This window comes from Sceloporus occidentalis, unplaced genomic scaffold, assembly GCF_023333645.1.
Source record: "Sceloporus occidentalis isolate IW3139 unplaced genomic scaffold, rSceOcc1.0.p SCAF_8, whole genome shotgun sequence".
Classification (NCBI taxonomy): domain Eukaryota; kingdom Metazoa; phylum Chordata; class Lepidosauria; order Squamata; family Phrynosomatidae; genus Sceloporus; species Sceloporus occidentalis.
Window position 1 is genome coordinate 8,616,293 of NW_028316988.1, and position 15,433 is coordinate 8,631,725.

The 15,433-nt window shown below is 47.2% G+C and overlaps 1 protein-coding gene across 2 annotated transcripts; it reads left to right on the forward strand.

Annotated features, from left to right (window-relative positions):
• The first annotated feature begins 3,155 nt into the window (after positions 1 to 3,155).
• Positions 3,156 to 12,920, forward strand: LOC149307789 (Y-box-binding protein 1-like). Of its 2 annotated transcripts, none has more exons than XM_089534430.1 (8): positions 3,156 to 3,518; positions 6,216 to 6,279; positions 8,779 to 8,812; positions 10,141 to 10,230; positions 10,403 to 10,705; positions 11,153 to 11,235; positions 11,329 to 11,594; positions 12,543 to 12,920. In XM_089534430.1, exons 1-7 carry the CDS (start codon positions 3,254 to 3,256, stop codon positions 11,561 to 11,563), a joined length of 1,074 nt encoding a protein of 357 aa, XP_089390556.1. In that variant the 5' UTR covers positions 3,156 to 3,253; the 3' UTR covers positions 11,564 to 11,594; positions 12,543 to 12,920. The 2 variants fall into 2 exon arrangements, with proteins under 2 accessions (XP_089390556.1, XP_089390557.1); XM_089534431.1 differs by having other exon boundaries at positions 12,548 to 12,920.
• The last annotated feature ends 2,513 nt before the right edge of the window (positions 12,921 to 15,433 follow it).

Below are 15,433 nucleotides of genomic sequence, written 5' to 3' on the forward strand. Positions count from 1 at the left end.
GAAAATAGTGGAACTAAGCCTAGGAATAGAGAAGTATCCATTTGAACCCTGCCATTGGCAAAGAGGGAAAGTCTCCCCTCTTGAGTCACCCATCCCAAGGGACACAGTGCAGTCATAGAATCATAGAGTTGGAAGAGATCCCAAGGGCCACCCATTCCAACCCCCTTTTGCCATGCAGGAATTCACAGTCAAAGCATCCCCAACAGATGGCCATTGAGCCTCTGTTTAAAGACCCCCAAAGAAGGAAACTCCACCACCCTCCGACAAATGCATCTTCCCTTGTTCAATAGATCTTAATATCAAGTAGTTCTTCCTAATGTTGAGGTGGAATCTCTTTTCCTGTAGTTTGAATCCATTGCTTCTGGTCCTATACTTTAGAGCAGCAGAAAACAAGCTTGCTCCCTCCTCAATATGGCATCCCTTCAAGTATTTAAACAGGGCTTTCATATCACCTCTTAACCTTCTCTTCTCCAGGCTAAACACACCCAGCTCTCTAAGCCTCTCCTCATAAGGCACGATTTGTAGACCCTTCACCATTTTAGTTGCCCTCCTCTGGACACGCACCAGCTTGTCCACGTCCTTTTTGAATTTGGGGGCCTAGAAATGGACGTGGGATTGCCGTCTTGGGGCTGCGTCTGCAAAAACAATGTGCATGGATAATTTCCGCTAGCCTGTGTGCCCAGCATTTTGCCAACAGAGTTAGCCAGACTCTGGGTAGTGAGAGGCAGTCAAGTCCTCAACAGGCTTCATAAACATCCTGACCTGGGGCTGATCCTTACCTGGCATTAACATGCCACTTGCCTCTTTGAGTTTGCCCAAGCTGCTGCTGACAGAGCTGCAGTTTTGTGCCCGATTCAGTGGTTCCTGGAGCCCATGTGGCATCATGCCTAGTAGAGCAAGCTCATCCATCGACCCCTTTGACCCTGGGCATAGTAACTTGGTTCATTGCTCCTATAGGTCAGGTCTTGCATGAACTACAAACGCACTCGAGTCTTCCAATGCCTCACAATACAGTTGTCCCTCTGTTTGCGCAGACTTTGAATCCGCATCCCTCGCTTACTTGCGAGGGGCAAATGGAGGGACTTAAAATGGGGCTTGTGCCCACAGGGACGCACCACTATTCAGGCCAATAGAGCTTGAATATTGGCGGATTTCCGTTTTTGCGGGGGTGGGGTCTGGAATGGATCACCTGTGAAAACGGAGGGGCGACTAATACATTCCCCCTCCTCTCTGGCCAATATTCACTATTCTCAAAGACATGGCAAGAGTATCCATGGCCTTTCAGGAACAGAGACACATGGTGCGGCTATAGCCTTTTGATATCAATCTTGCATCCCATGGAGCCTTGCGATTTGTAGTTCGGGGAGGGACTAATGCCACGAGATTTCTTTCTTACTCCTGTATAATTTTTAACCCCTTTGCCAGATTAAGAAGCTGGTGGGGCTTGGAAAGCTTGCAACGTGTATTTTGTGCATTTTGCTCGGCCCGATAAAAGCATCCCTGTTTTGCGGATTGGGGCAAAATACTGTACTTTGCTATGTGGCCCTTGCGTATGTGAAGCCGAAGGGTTTTTCAGGCTCTGTGGCCACGTTCTAGAAGAGTTTATTCCTGACATTTCGTCTGCATCTGTGGTTGGCATCTTCAGAGAGTGCTGGCATGGAAGAGAGTTGGATACACACACACACGAAGCGCTTTCCATGTCTCTGAAGATGCCAGCCAGAGATGCTGGTGAAACGTCAGGAATAAACCCTTCTAGAACATGGCCACATAGTCCGAAAAACACACGGAAAACCACCCCTGGGTATGTTTCCTTGATTTCCTCCTTAAGGCTTCTTGATCGGACTCTGCTGGTTTGCTGGTAATTTGTCAATAACTTGGCAAATGCCCTCTGTTGTCACCATTGTTTGCATGATGCTCTCCTTTACAAATCGCAGGGCTCCACAGGATGGAGCGACAGCGCTTAAAATGGGGCTGAACTGCACTGTTTCTACAGTGCGGACGCACCGTAAGGCTGCTCTCAACGCTTAGGATTAAGCTTTATTGAAGTAATAATGTTTTCTGCTGGATTTCCTGGTACTAAAAGGGGAGTGTTATCTCTTACAGTGCGGCCGCACCTTAAGTGAGTAAGATTAAACAAAAACTGCGATTTCCTGGGAGAGCTAGGCTGCGTTAATTAATGCAGTTTGAGACTGCTTTCGTGGCCACGGCTCAATGCTAGGGAATGCTGGGAACTGTAGTTTGACTCATTTAGCCTCTGTCAGAGCTCTGATGCCACAACTACAATTCCCAGGATCCCCAAGCATTGAGCCAAGGCAGTTAAAGCAGTCTCAAACTGCGTTATTTCTCCAGTGTGGATTAACATTCAGAGTAGAGCCACATTTACTTACCTAGGAGCCAAAGTCAAAGGGACAGACACCATCCAAGGCTAAGAATGCATCCACACTGGAGAAATAACCCACACTGAGACCGCTTTAAGCGCCCTGGCTCAATGCTATGGAATCAAGGGAACTAGTTTTGAGAGCTTTGCCAGAGAGAGCTCTGGAGCCCAGCGGACTACAATTCCCAGGGTTCCCTAGCATTGAGCCATGGCAGTTAAAGCGGTGTCAAACTGGATTATTTCTGCAATGCGGATGCAGCCTGAATGGGAACAAAATTCAAACTGATGGGCAGGTTTTGCTGGAAAGTTACCTTTTGGGGACTGCAGCGTCCAGGATCCCTCAGCAGCTGGGGATTCTGGGGCTTGTAGTCCCAAAAAAGCACCATTCCCAAGATCTTGGCCCAGAGCAGCCACATGGCTGAGCGGAAAGGGAACTTCCGGGGCGGAGCTAAGCAGCAGGACTCTCGTCCAATCACAGCCCAGCGCGGCGCAAGCGAGCCTGGGGAGGAGGGAGCTACGAAACTGATGGCTACAAAGTGGGCGGGGCGAGGGCTAGCCAATGGGCGGGCGAGGATTTTGACGGGCGTTTAAAGCGAGGCGGGAGGCGGAGCTCGGGGACCAATGGGAACGCGCGGCTTCTGACGGACGTCCCCTGCGGGCCAATGGGGGCGTGCGGGTGGGCGGCGCCTGCGGGGTGGCTACCGAGCGCGCGCCGCCATTGTGGGCCAGTTCGATCGGTATCGGGAGCGGAGAGCGGAGCCCAAGCGGAGCCCGGAGCAAGGGAGCAGCCCCCCGCCAACGGCCGGCCCCCGAGTCACCATCTACACCGAGCGGGAGGCGGCGCCAGAGCCAGTCACCACCGCCGCCGAGGACGCCATGAGCAGCGAGGCCGAGACACAGGCGCCCCCCTCCGCCGCCACTTTAACACAGGCAGCGCCGGCGGCAGGGCAGGCCACAGCGGCCCCGGCGGCGACATCAGCAGCGGCCCAAGCCCCCGCCGCCTCCGCCGTCGTCGTCCCGGACGCCAAGCCCAGCAACGGCGGCAGCAACAACGGAGGAGGAGGCGGCGGGAACGGCAACGGAACCAACAACAACGGCTCGGCGGCAGCGCCCCCCGCCGGCGGGGACAAGAAGGTCATCGGTGAGGTGCCCACTGCGCGTGCGCGAGAGAGCAGCTCTGTGAATGTGTGAGGGAGAGAAAGGGCGCGCACGCGCAGTGAGGAGGGGCGCCAGGGAAGCGAGGCAGTGGCGGGATAGCCACGCCCACCACAGGTGGGCGGGGCCAGCGCGCCACTAACTGACGCGCTTTCCTGGCGCCCCTCCTCACTGCGCGTGCGCGCACTCCACTCCTTTCTCTCTTTTTACTCCCCTCCCCACCCTTTCACTCACGTTTCTCTGCTTCTCCCCCCTCTCGCTCTCTCATTGGCTGAAGGGCTGCGTTCGAAACCTTCTCATTGGACGGATGTGTTCTACCCCCACCCTCCCCAAACTGCCTCCCTCTCCCTCCCTCCGCCGTTGGAGGCAACGCGCCTGCGCGAAGGAAAGGCACGAGGGAGCTGGAGAGAACGTGGGGCCAGGGAGGGAGGAGGGGCGTGGCCAAGGGGGCGGAGCAAGATGCCCGGCGTGCGCGCGCGCCCTGCCTTTGTGTGTCCGTCTGCGCGTGCGCGGCGGGGCCCTCGAGGCCAAGACTCCTCATATATATATGTATAAGTATGTATATGTATATATGTGTGTGTGTAAGCCAGAAAGCCAATAGCTTCGTATTATATAAGCAAGGAAGCCAATAATCTATATATACACTAACACACACACATATATACTGTATATGCCACAAAGCCAATAGCCCCCCCTCTCTAGATATATGTATGTCAGAAAGCTAATAATCTCAATAGATATGTATATGTATTTACAGTATATGAGAAAGCCAATAGCCTCATAATATATATAAAGAAGGCAATTTATATATATGTATACACACACACACTAGCACAAACACATGCATATATATGTATATATGCCACAAAGCCAATAGCCCCCCCTCTCTATATATAAATATATACATATATGTCAAAAAGCCAATAATCTCAATATATATACTGTATATATAAATGCCAGGAAGCCAGTAGCTTCACAGTGTGTGTATGTATGTATGTACATATATATATATAAGCCAAAAAGCCAATAGCCTCTCTCTAAATGCCAGAAAGCCAGTAATCTCTCCCCCTTCGCTATATATACATATGTAACCTAGAGAGACAGTAGCCTTGATATATATATATATATATATACTAGAAAGCCAATGACTCCCCTCTCCCTCCCTCTCTCTCTATATATATGTTGTATGTCTTGTACCCACACGCACCACCTGCCTCTTTTGGGGGTTTGCCAGAACGATTCCCAAACTCCGTCCCTCCGGCTGTTTTGGACTTCAGCTCCCAGAAGCCTCAGCCATCTTAGCCAATAGTCTGGGATTTTGGGAGCTGAAGGCCAGAGTTTTGGGAGTCACTGGAAGGCACTGCTGAAGTTACACTTGGGCTGAGCTACATTTTCCAGGGAAATAATAATAATAAGTTCATCATCATTATTATTATAAACAAGACAGAAACAAAAATCTACATGTGCTGCACATTCAGATTACACAGTACATTTAACATATCCATCGGTGGCCTATAGAAACGTACGCATCCCCCGAAACCCACCTCGTCGTCCAGAAAGGTATCACTGTGGTGGATTTTGGATGGTCCCTGCGCATTTGCTGGGGTTAAGTAAATAAACACTATCCTTTTTACCTGAGAGAAGACCTCTCTAGGAATCTCCAGGTCCTCCAGGGCAACTCTGTGGTCAGCATCTGCCAGGAGTGGATCATAGAGTCATGCTGGAGATGCCTAGAGGAGTGTCTTCTCTAAGAACGTCTATGTTCTCCAGCACAACTCTATGGTCAGCCTCTGGCAGAGTTGCACTGGAGCACCTAGAGATTCCTAGAGAGGACATATTGATCAAAACTGCAAATAGCCAAAGCCGCTGTGAGCTTCTGTCCCTGGCTTTTGCAGGCATCAAATGACATGAGCCCAGGCTGTGTTCTGTGATGAGCCTATTTTCCTGGCCTTTGGGAAACCTGGATGTATAGGCACATAATAATTCTATGCTTAGTTATTTGCTCTTCATCTCTTTAGGATGCAAACGCACCACTGAAGATGGTTATGATCCAAACTGGGCACTTTGCAGCCTTGAGAAAAATTAAACTCCTAAAACTGTAGCCGTAGGTCCATTTTGGGGGGAGCCCTATATTTACTAGGCTTTTCTCCCAATGAAACAAGTATAGGATCAGGCTGCAAAAACCTTGGAAAGAATATTCTCCATCTCCTCAGCATCCTCTCTTCTTTTACTCCTGGTTATCCCCCCCCCCCCCGGTTGGATTGAAGCATGTAGGCCAGCGACATTATATTTTAATACACACTTAATATTTTATTAGCACAACCTTAAATAATGCAACCAGATCCCATGCAGCTGTATCCAGAAGTCAATTCCTGCGGGCCTATATGGCTGCTGCGCTTTGAAGACTTGAAATATTCCAAGTGGACAGGGAGTTCCTCCAGCCTTGTCTCCCAAATGCTGAGAACAACGCAGTGGGTTGGAAGAGCATTATGTGTCTGTCTTTCAGAGGCTGAGAGCTGCTCAAGGCAACCAGTTTGAGCTCCTGGCCAAAGCAGCAGGCCTCTGTGGAGCAAGGGTTTTGCGCATAGAAATTGGTTTCAAGAACGCAAAGTACAACATCGTATGGCTGGAGCTCCTCTCTTCCCTATCATGTCTTAACTTGCATCTCTTTTCTCTCCTGCAGCAACGAAGGTTTTGGGGACAGTGAAATGGTTCAACGTAAGGAATGGCTATGGCTTCATCAACAGGTGAGGAGAGCCAGGGAGCCCTGGTGCCTTTCTTTGGTCCTTTTAACTGAAGCAAAGTACACCACTGCTGCCATCTGCCCAGTGTTGCCCAGTCTCTATAGATATACTGTGGGCTGCCCATCCCATTCCACCTAATCTTTTCACATAAGTCTCATTGAGTTGATCTAGGGCAGAAGTGGTTCCCAAACTTTGGCCCTCCAGATTGTTTTGGACTTAGCTTCCCAGAATTCCTGACTGTCAACCAAATTGTCTGGGGCTTCTGGGAGTCTAAAAGTCCAAAACACCTGGAGCACTGGGAATCGCTGAGCTAGGATTTGATTGTAGTCGCATCAGTTTTTATTTACAGATGCCGTTTTGGGCATACTTTACTATTTTTGCAATTCTGATTCCTCTAGTGGAGACACCAGTTCCCTGGACAATTGCTTCACTTCCCTCAGATAAAGGGTAAAGGGGCAGTTAGTGTAGAAGTACAGAATAAGAGAGAATGCGGTCCTGAAAGCATCGTTTTTGCAAAGAGATTTAGGGCTAAACTGAGTGTGGCTCAAATCAACCATGAAGAAGGGGATTGGAAAGGAGAGTGTGAAGGGAATTGAAGCAAACTGAGGGGTTTCTTCCCTATTGATAATGGGTATCCTTTGTTTAACATAAGCTTTTGGTAGTTGTTGGACATTAGGCAAAGAGACTGATCTTTTTTGTTTTTGTTTAAAGAAAAAGTTTACCAACCTTTCTTTGGTCATAAACAATTATTACGTATTTACAAATACATATCTTTCTGCATTAAATTACAATGAAGCAGCTTTAACTAAAAACAAAACAGCCTCAACTAGAGAGAGAGAGAAACAGCCCAGAGTGATAGGGTTAAGTTTTTAAAAGGCAGTGCCAAGTGTATGATGTTAATTAGATTATAGGTCATTAGGACTAACCCAGAGAAAGGCCCCAGGGACTTGGTTTTCTTTAATCTCTCAGAGACATGCTGTGAAACAACCACTAACTGGAGCCTCAGTTGCTCCTCTCTCTTCCACTCATGCACTTTCTGCTGGGATATGTGCAGATTTCCTTCTGAACTGCCAGACACACATGAGCTGATCTGAGGGTGGGGTTGAGCTGTCTTTGTACGGTTTTAGCATGCAGGAATTGGGATCACTTGTGCTTTTCCGCTTGCCTTTTCCTTCCCCATGGCTGCTGTTAAATGCAAATTCAGGGGGGCATCGAAAGGGAGTGCTACATATTCCTCTTTCTGCACCCAGTCTATCTGAATCTGTGTACAGATGGAGCTTGTTGATCTCCGGCCAAACACTGAAGAAAGGTCTTGATGGGTATGACTACAAAGAGCATGGTTGGGTGCTAAGGGTGGGCTCATTGATCGTGTGTCTGTGACTTAAGGGTGCCAACTTGGACAATATGTTAAGAGGGGTAGATTCATGCACAATGCTAGTAGGAATGAGCTAGTTCCTTGCATTCACATTGATGGCTTCTTTAGATAACTGGAACACCTGATCAAATGCAGCTTTCTTTGCAAAAGACCTTGGTCTTTCAAAACAGCAGGTTTTCAACACTTGGATCTTGCTTTTGGCAGTAGTAGTTAACTTTGCCCATTATATATGGCTGTGCACCAGGAATGGGTAAGTTCAGCCCTTGTGGGGCTGAATCTGGTCCCCTGAGGTTCCTCAAATGGTTACATCCTTTTCCCCCTATGACCCCACTGTTTGGTGGTTTCCAAGTTTTGAATCTGAACCATACCCCCCTCCCCCTGTTTGAAAGGCTGAAACACTTAGAAAGCTTAAGGATGGGTAGCAAGAGCTGGAATCTAAAATATGCTGGAATGCTTGCCCCATGCCTTTTCACAGCTTTTAGTCCCACCCACCAGAGGAATGTGGTCCCTAGAAACCTATCTGGAATTTAGCCTTTGGGCCGAAAGATATTTCCCCCTCCTTGCAGCAAGTGTAGGAAAACCTCCCTCTGGAAGGCGGTGGTCCCACAGGTTTTGTTTGAGCTGTACAACAAACGCAATATAGGAAACCCTGGTGAATAAATTTGGTGCTTTGAGTCCCAATAGACCCAGATTCTCTTATGTTTAATTCTTAGTTAAATGAGGATCTGATTTTAGTCGACTCTAGAATCTGCTGAGAAATGTGATACAGTACATCTTGGAATACTCTTCAATTGGTGTGTTTCTGTGAGCATTTATGTGTATCAAATATTAATGCTTTTTTCTGCAGGAAAGAGCTGTTGCGTGTTTAAAAGGGCACTTTGGCTCGCTCTCAGCTTAATCCCGCTTGACAATTGTAGCCAGAGTTGGCAAAAAGAAACATGAAACGTCCAAGTTAATGCTGCCTGTATTTTTAGCACAAGAAAGTAATGGGAGTGATATGTGTTCTTACCTTGGCAGTACCCCAATGCCACAGGCGGTCCTCTACCCAAAATGTAGTACCACTCCTTCCAGGAGAATGCTCATTCTTTGTGTCAGGTTTTCTCAACTGAAAACGCCTTGTTTTGCAGGAATGACACCAAGGAAGATGTGTTTGTCCACCAGGTGAGATTGCTTGTTTATGCTACTAGATGTGCTAGATTCTGATGAAATGGGGCAGTTTGTTCTGTGGCTGAAAGGTATGGAAGGATATCATTTCCAAGATATGGCTTCTTGCCACTTCATGCCCCTTTTTCTTAAATATGGTTCTCTTCTATATTCCTAGACTGCATTAGTTAAACATCTAATGCTCTGCTGCAGCCCAGCCTAAATGACCAGCTAAATTATAAGTGACAACTATTGCTGTCACCAAGAATTTTTAATAGACTCCTGACGATTCCAGCCCAATCCCAACTCTAGTGTTTGTGACTAGGAAAGGGTTTTTAGATTTGAAGCAAGCAGACAAATCATTGTGAAGGCATAGAAGGTACAGTTCCTTGCTCATCCATGCAGCTTATTGCAAAAATCAAGGAAAAGGCTGAATGTGTAGTTACATTCAGCCCAAAGTTTACCTAGCAAGAGAGCTACGGTTCTAAATGTTTTTAGCAGTTCCCATGCATGCTTGTTGGGTTTTGAAAGTCTTGATAGGTTTTTATCTGCTCCTTTGTGTTGCTCAAACCTCCTTTTCCTAAGTTGACTGACAGCTGTCTTTCTGGGAGGCCGAGGTAGGTGTGGGGCAGCATGTGTTTCTCTCTGGAGCGCTGGGGCATTAGGCTTGTGCCTGTTGGTACCTTCACGAATGGGGCTAGCAGTGCTGGCTTGTTCAGAGGCTGGGTACCAGGAAAATGCTGTCAGCACTCTTAACTGTGCTCCAAGTGCAGCTGTTACTATTGACACCAAAAATGTTTGGTAAGCAAACCATGAAGGTCAGTTTAATTGAGTCCGGTCACATGAGCCACTGAGAAGCCAAGCCCCTGCCATTGCAAGAGACTGAGTTTTGTTCTGCAGGGCCAGTTGGAGACTAACTTCTGACACTCATGTGAGCCCCCAAATGATTTCCCTGGATGGTATGGGCTTCTGGGAGAAAGCAAAGGAATGGCTCTGATTTCTCTCTCCTGGTTAATATGGAAATAGAGCATTAGGGCTGGAAGGGGAGCCAGGAAGCCATGTTATCCATCTAACGGTCCCTGTACATTCCTGGCACGAATGAGGCCAGAATGGATGTGCTGCAGAGCGCTAGAAGACCTCCCACACTTACATGCCTGGCTCACCTTGCTTGGAGGGAAGCTGCCCCATAGACAATGCCTTCTGTGTTTACATTCCAGCCCATCAAATAGATTCTGCTCCATCCACCGTCTTCTCAAACATGTTTCATTTATGGGCCCATCTAGGAAGCCATTCATACTTGTTAAAGCACAGCCAACTGAGTCTAAATCTGAACTGTTTCTCCTTAGACTGCTATAAAGAAGAATAACCCCAGGAAATACCTCCGCAGTGTAGGAGATGGAGAGACTGTGGAGTTTGACGTGGTTGAAGGAGAAAAGGTGAGCGGCGAAGCTGGGATTAACAGGGGAGGGCTTGTTTTGTTCTTGGGAACTTGGTTTCTGGGTAGTTGGATCTGGTAAATGCCTGCAGCGAAGCAGGATTGACTCTTCCACGTTCTTGTCCTGGCTTGGCTCACTCCTCTTTGCATTCTTTCCTTCCGGCTCTTTACAGGGAGCAGAGGCAGCCAACGTTACAGGTCCTGGTGGTGTTCCAGTGCAAGGCAGCAAATATGCAGCAGACCGTAACCAGTACAGACGATATCCACGGCGTAGAGGTCCTCCACGCAACTACCAGCAGAATTACCAAAACAGTGAGAGTGGGGAGAAGAACGAGGGGTCGGAGAGCTTGCCGGAAGGCCAGTCCCAACAGCGCCGCCCCTACCGCAGGAGGCGGTACCCACCCTACTACATGCGTCGGCCCTATGGCCGGCGGCCACAGTATTCCAATGCTCCTGTCCAAGGAGAGATAGTGGAGGTAATGTTTGCTAAGACTGCTTACCGTTGCAGGGCAAGGAGGGGGTTGTGGGAAAGTATATTTTTGGCCATGGATATTTGTCATATGCATGCTGTTCCCATAATGCTTAGTCAGCTAAGTACAGAGCCAGCTTGAATGACATGGAGCTTGTTTCCAGAATTGGATACATCCAAACAACAATAGTCCTGGTTGTAGTCTGATGCCTTAGGTGTGCAAATCTATGTGAAATGCTTACTGCATTTCTGGAAAGCTACTTGGGAATAATCAAAACCCAGCCCAGCCTTCCTTCCAATTGTGTCAGACAATGCACAGTTTCCTTCCCTTAAACTGACATTCTGGCTCAGGCAAACTTTATAGAAAGTGAATGAGTGTGTTCTCCTCACACAAGTGGGATTTTTGTCTGCCGCTCTCTGTCGCCAGCTCCTCACTCCTCTTGCCATCTTCCAGGGTGCTGACAACCAGGGTGCAGGAGAACAAGGCAGACCTGTCAGGCAGAACATGTACCGGGGTTACAGACCACGCTATCGCAGGTGAGCTCCCACCGAGAGCGGGTTGAGCACTGTATTGTTTGATGTGCTTCCGACGCTGGGCTGAGGTGCTTAAAGCCTTGTTGGGCCTTTCAGGGGTCCTCCTCGCCAACGACAGCCCAGGGAGGAGGGCAACGAAGAAGACAAAGAGAACCAGGGGGATGAGGCCCAGGGTCAGCAGCCACCTCAACGTCGGTACCGTCGCAACTTCAATTACCGACGCAGACGCCCAGAGAACCCTAAACCACAAGATGGCAAAGAGACAAAGGCAGCCGAAACACCAGCTGAGAACACGTCCGCTCCCGAGGCCGAGCAGGGCGGGGCTGAGTAAATGCCGGCTTACCATCTCTACCATCATCCGGGTGAGTGTCCTCATGGCTTCCCTCGGGGACTCTGGCAGGGCAGGCGTTGGCGGTTAAACAAGACTGTCCGTAGGGATACTTAATGTGCCATTAGCCCAAGGGCTTGAAGTGTGTCAGATGAACCTTTGGTGGTCAGAAAAGTTGATGCCTCCAGAAAAATGTAAAAACATAAGCAGAGGTTGGGTACATAAGCATCTTTGAGGAGTACTTTAATTTATTAAGTCATGCTGCATCTGTGCAATTCAGGCTATTCAGTGTGAACAAAGGTCCTTCTTCAAATCTGACCTGACTGGAGGGTAAATTTCAGTTCTGTGAAGAGTAGGGAAACTTGATCCTGTCTATACTCAGACTCAGGCCATAAGTTTAGGGTTAAGTTCTCTTCCCACTAGTTTTCACCTCAAGAGGTAGAACATTGCCATTAAGAATAAAGACCCACAAAAACACCTACTAGGAAAGGACATTGTATGGCAGCAATGGAATTTCAATTTTCAGCTGGAGCAAGAGACCTGTAGGGTAATCTTCATGAAAAGGAGACACTAGTTAAAGGCTTTGTTGTTGCATTCTTTTCAAGAAGGCTTTTAAGGTGCCCCGGTGCACAAACGTTCACTTAAATGTTGGTCTGGTGGAGTGCATCTTTTCTCTTAAGGCTCCAGGTACAAGTGTGCATGCTTGCAAAAGCTTCAACAGGATTTGCTTTGAGTCAATATGGTTAAATGATGCTGAGAAGCCAAGGCAGGTGAGGCTTCCCTAGAAGCAGTAACAGGTTTTATTGGTTGAGATTGTAAATCCTGAGTCTTTGAGGTCATGCGCTTTGGCCAGGCACTAGTCAGCTGTTTTAAAATTATGTCATTGTCTCACATGGGATGTACAAATCGGTGGCCATCCTGCCGTTTACTCTGATAGGGTTTGGGTAAGATAATGCAACATTCTGACTTTTTCTCTTTCCAGTTTAGTCATCAAAGAAGAGAGCATCTGAAATAAAGAGAATATGAAATTCCAGCAATAAGAAATGAACGGAAGAATTGGAACTGAAGACCTTAAGTGCTTGCTTTTTGCTGTTGACCAGATAACTCGAACTCTCTGCATTATCTATGCAGCATGGGATTTTTATTATTTTTACCTAAAGTAGTCTGCTCCTTTTGGGAGCGACAAACATGTTTTTTAAAGGCCTGTTTTTTCTCAATACACCTTTAAAGGTTTTTAAATTGTTTCATATCTGGTCAAGTTGGGATTTTTAAGAACCTCATTTTTAATTTGTATGAAATATACACCTGATTTTTTCAAGTCAAACTGCAAGCATCTCTTAATAAAGGTCTTAAGAATTGCCTGGTGTGGTATGCTTACGATTTTTATTCTACTGAGTGTTGAGTAATAATGTGTAATTTTCCATTCCTTAATACAGTTTATCCCAAAAATTTGGAGGGGAAAACATTTCCCCCAAACTTCAGAACTTAGTGCCTTGTTATTTTAAAGTGGGCGTACTGCTCAAATTAATCTGAGATAACAGACTAATAGGATTAGTTAACGGCTCTGGGCTTCATTAGAGCTGAATCCAAACAACAGCAGGAGTCTGGTTACAAACATCAAATCAGTTAGTTAAGTGATGGGAGACAGTTTGGCCGGGGATTTGTTACGAAAAGGATGTTGGAAGTCATGATTTGGAAAATAGTCATCACAGATCAAATTGAGCACCAGAGATGAAGGGACAAATATGAAAGACCCGAGGCATCAGAAGTGCCAGAAACGGGCCCCTAATGCCCTGAAATGTGTCATGGGATTCCAGCGTCTTGTGGCCAGGTGCTCCCAGGTCGCTTACGCTCATCTCGGCTTATGAATTAAATTGCTCCGCTGCCAGCTTTAGAGGCGGCTTTTCTCTATCCAGGTGTCCCTTACCATTAAGCCAGGAGATGCCCTTAATTCTCAGCAAGCCAAGCTCTCTTGCGGAAACTGCCTCCCATTGACGCAGATGGGAAGGTGCTCCAAATCTCTTCGTTTTCATGTGGTTGGTTCTATGTAATGGCGTTGTCAGCCTATTTGAATCCAGAGGAACAGGGAAGAACAGGTTTGGGATCTAGGGAACACTGACTTAAAGGCTTTCAATATCACACTGAATTGAAAAGTGTTGTGGTATTCCTCTCTGGTGTTTATCACTTGCAAAGCTGCTCTGTTCCTCTTTCCAAAATCCCGTTGAACTGCTTCTGTGAAGAAATGGAACATGACTCAACATTCCCAAGTTGGGCCACACATGGCCGATGATGCCATTTTCGGCTGTAACCGTATCCCTTTAGTCAGCAATGGCTGGAAGCATTTCCAAGACACCATGTTGACAACCTGGCACAATGCCCAAAGAGAGTGACGAGGACGTCTCAGATGCCCAGATTGCACAAGTTATGCTCAGGCTGGGCAGAAGGGGGATCTGGATCTCCGATAGATTGCCAGGCAATCAGTGTGGATTTCTGGCTCTTGGAAGTCTAACAATAGTAACAAGTAAAGAGCTTTTCCCTGGAATTAGGTTACTGGAGAACCTACTTGAGCATCTCTTAAGAAGGCTGGGAGCAAAACCCAGGAATACAGGTTGCGCAGAAAGACTTGTGAACTCGGGTTCTTGTACCGCTCACAACAACCTTGATTTGAGCATGGGCTCTGAGGCAACACATTTCTTAAATCTTAGCGCTGTGCTGGTTTCTGACCTTTAAAGCCCTACATGGCTTAGGTCCAGACTGTCTGAAAGACCATATTTCCCTCTCTGAGCCCACTCAGTTTTTAATATCTTCGCAGGAAGACTTTCTTTCTGTCCTGCCATCATGCATGTCTGGAAATAACAGAGTACAACAGGACCACCTGATGTGCAACAGGAGTGTGCAATGCACATCCTTGCTTGTGCCCAGATGCATACCTTCACAATTCACTGTCAGGGTTTTGCCATGTTTCTTCACTGTAGCTACAGATTCAAAACGTAAACTGTGATGTAGGATGTCAGACTGTGTCTTGAGCCTCCTTGGAGGCTGTCTCCTTTTTCTTCACGGTTCACATCATGGTATCCCAGAAATATAAGTCAAAATGTGCCAGCCACATAAATTCCAAATATAGACATCATCAGCATATGACTTTAATAAATGACAAGGTAGTAAGCAGTCTATAATAAAAGGCCATGGGAGGATTGGGCAGGGACAGTCCCAATTAATCCTCTGTCGTCCCACTTTTTCAGCTGCTTTTAAAATGTCCCGGTTTCTCGTCCTCCCCTTTGTCCTTAGCTTGCTTCCGCTGCTGCAAATTAAGTTAAAACTGCAAAACTACTTTGCACTCAGTTAATTCTGTAGGAGGAAAAAAGATAGGAAGGGATCTCCGAAATGTTGGAGGGAATCCTCTGGCCCCATTTCCTGGAAGGAAGGATGGAGAGACAAAACAGTTGACATTTCAAAAGGTCCTTGTTGTTTCAGTCACTGTCATGTAATCCTGACAGAGACCTCTAAGTGGCAAGACGGATCTTAAGAATCCGACTGAGGAGGTCATGCAGCAAATCAGTCTTCCATTAACAGAAGTCTTTGTGCTGAGAAACACTTCCTTTGTATAGCAGTTAGAAGCCTCCTTTTTTCATCTTGGAAGTGAAGATTTCATGCTGAATTTGTCAGGCCCGAGTTTCTAGAAAGTGAAAATTTCCTTTCACACTATACAACTGTAGCACTTTGGTTCCACTTCAGATGTCATGGCTATATCCTATAGGACCCTGGGATTTGCAGTTTAGGGAGGCACTAGAACTCCCTGGCTGGGAATTCTAAACAGAATAGATGTACCCATTAGCTACAACTCTTCCTTCCTTCCTTCCTTCCTTCCTTCCT

Excerpts from the sequence above, each read along its gene's own strand:
- LOC149307789 (XM_089534430.1), top strand. The coding sequence starts at position 3,254 with ATGAGCAGCGAGGCCGAGACACAGGCGCCCCCCTCCGCCGCCACTTTA. Across the intron at positions 3,519-6,215 it reads CGGGGACAAGAAGGTCATCG|CAACGAAGGTTTTGGGGACA; the intron begins GTGAGGTGCCCA and ends TCTCTCCTGCAG. Across the intron at positions 8,813-10,140 it reads AAGATGTGTTTGTCCACCAG|ACTGCTATAAAGAAGAATAA; the intron begins GTGAGATTGCTT and ends GTTTCTCCTTAG.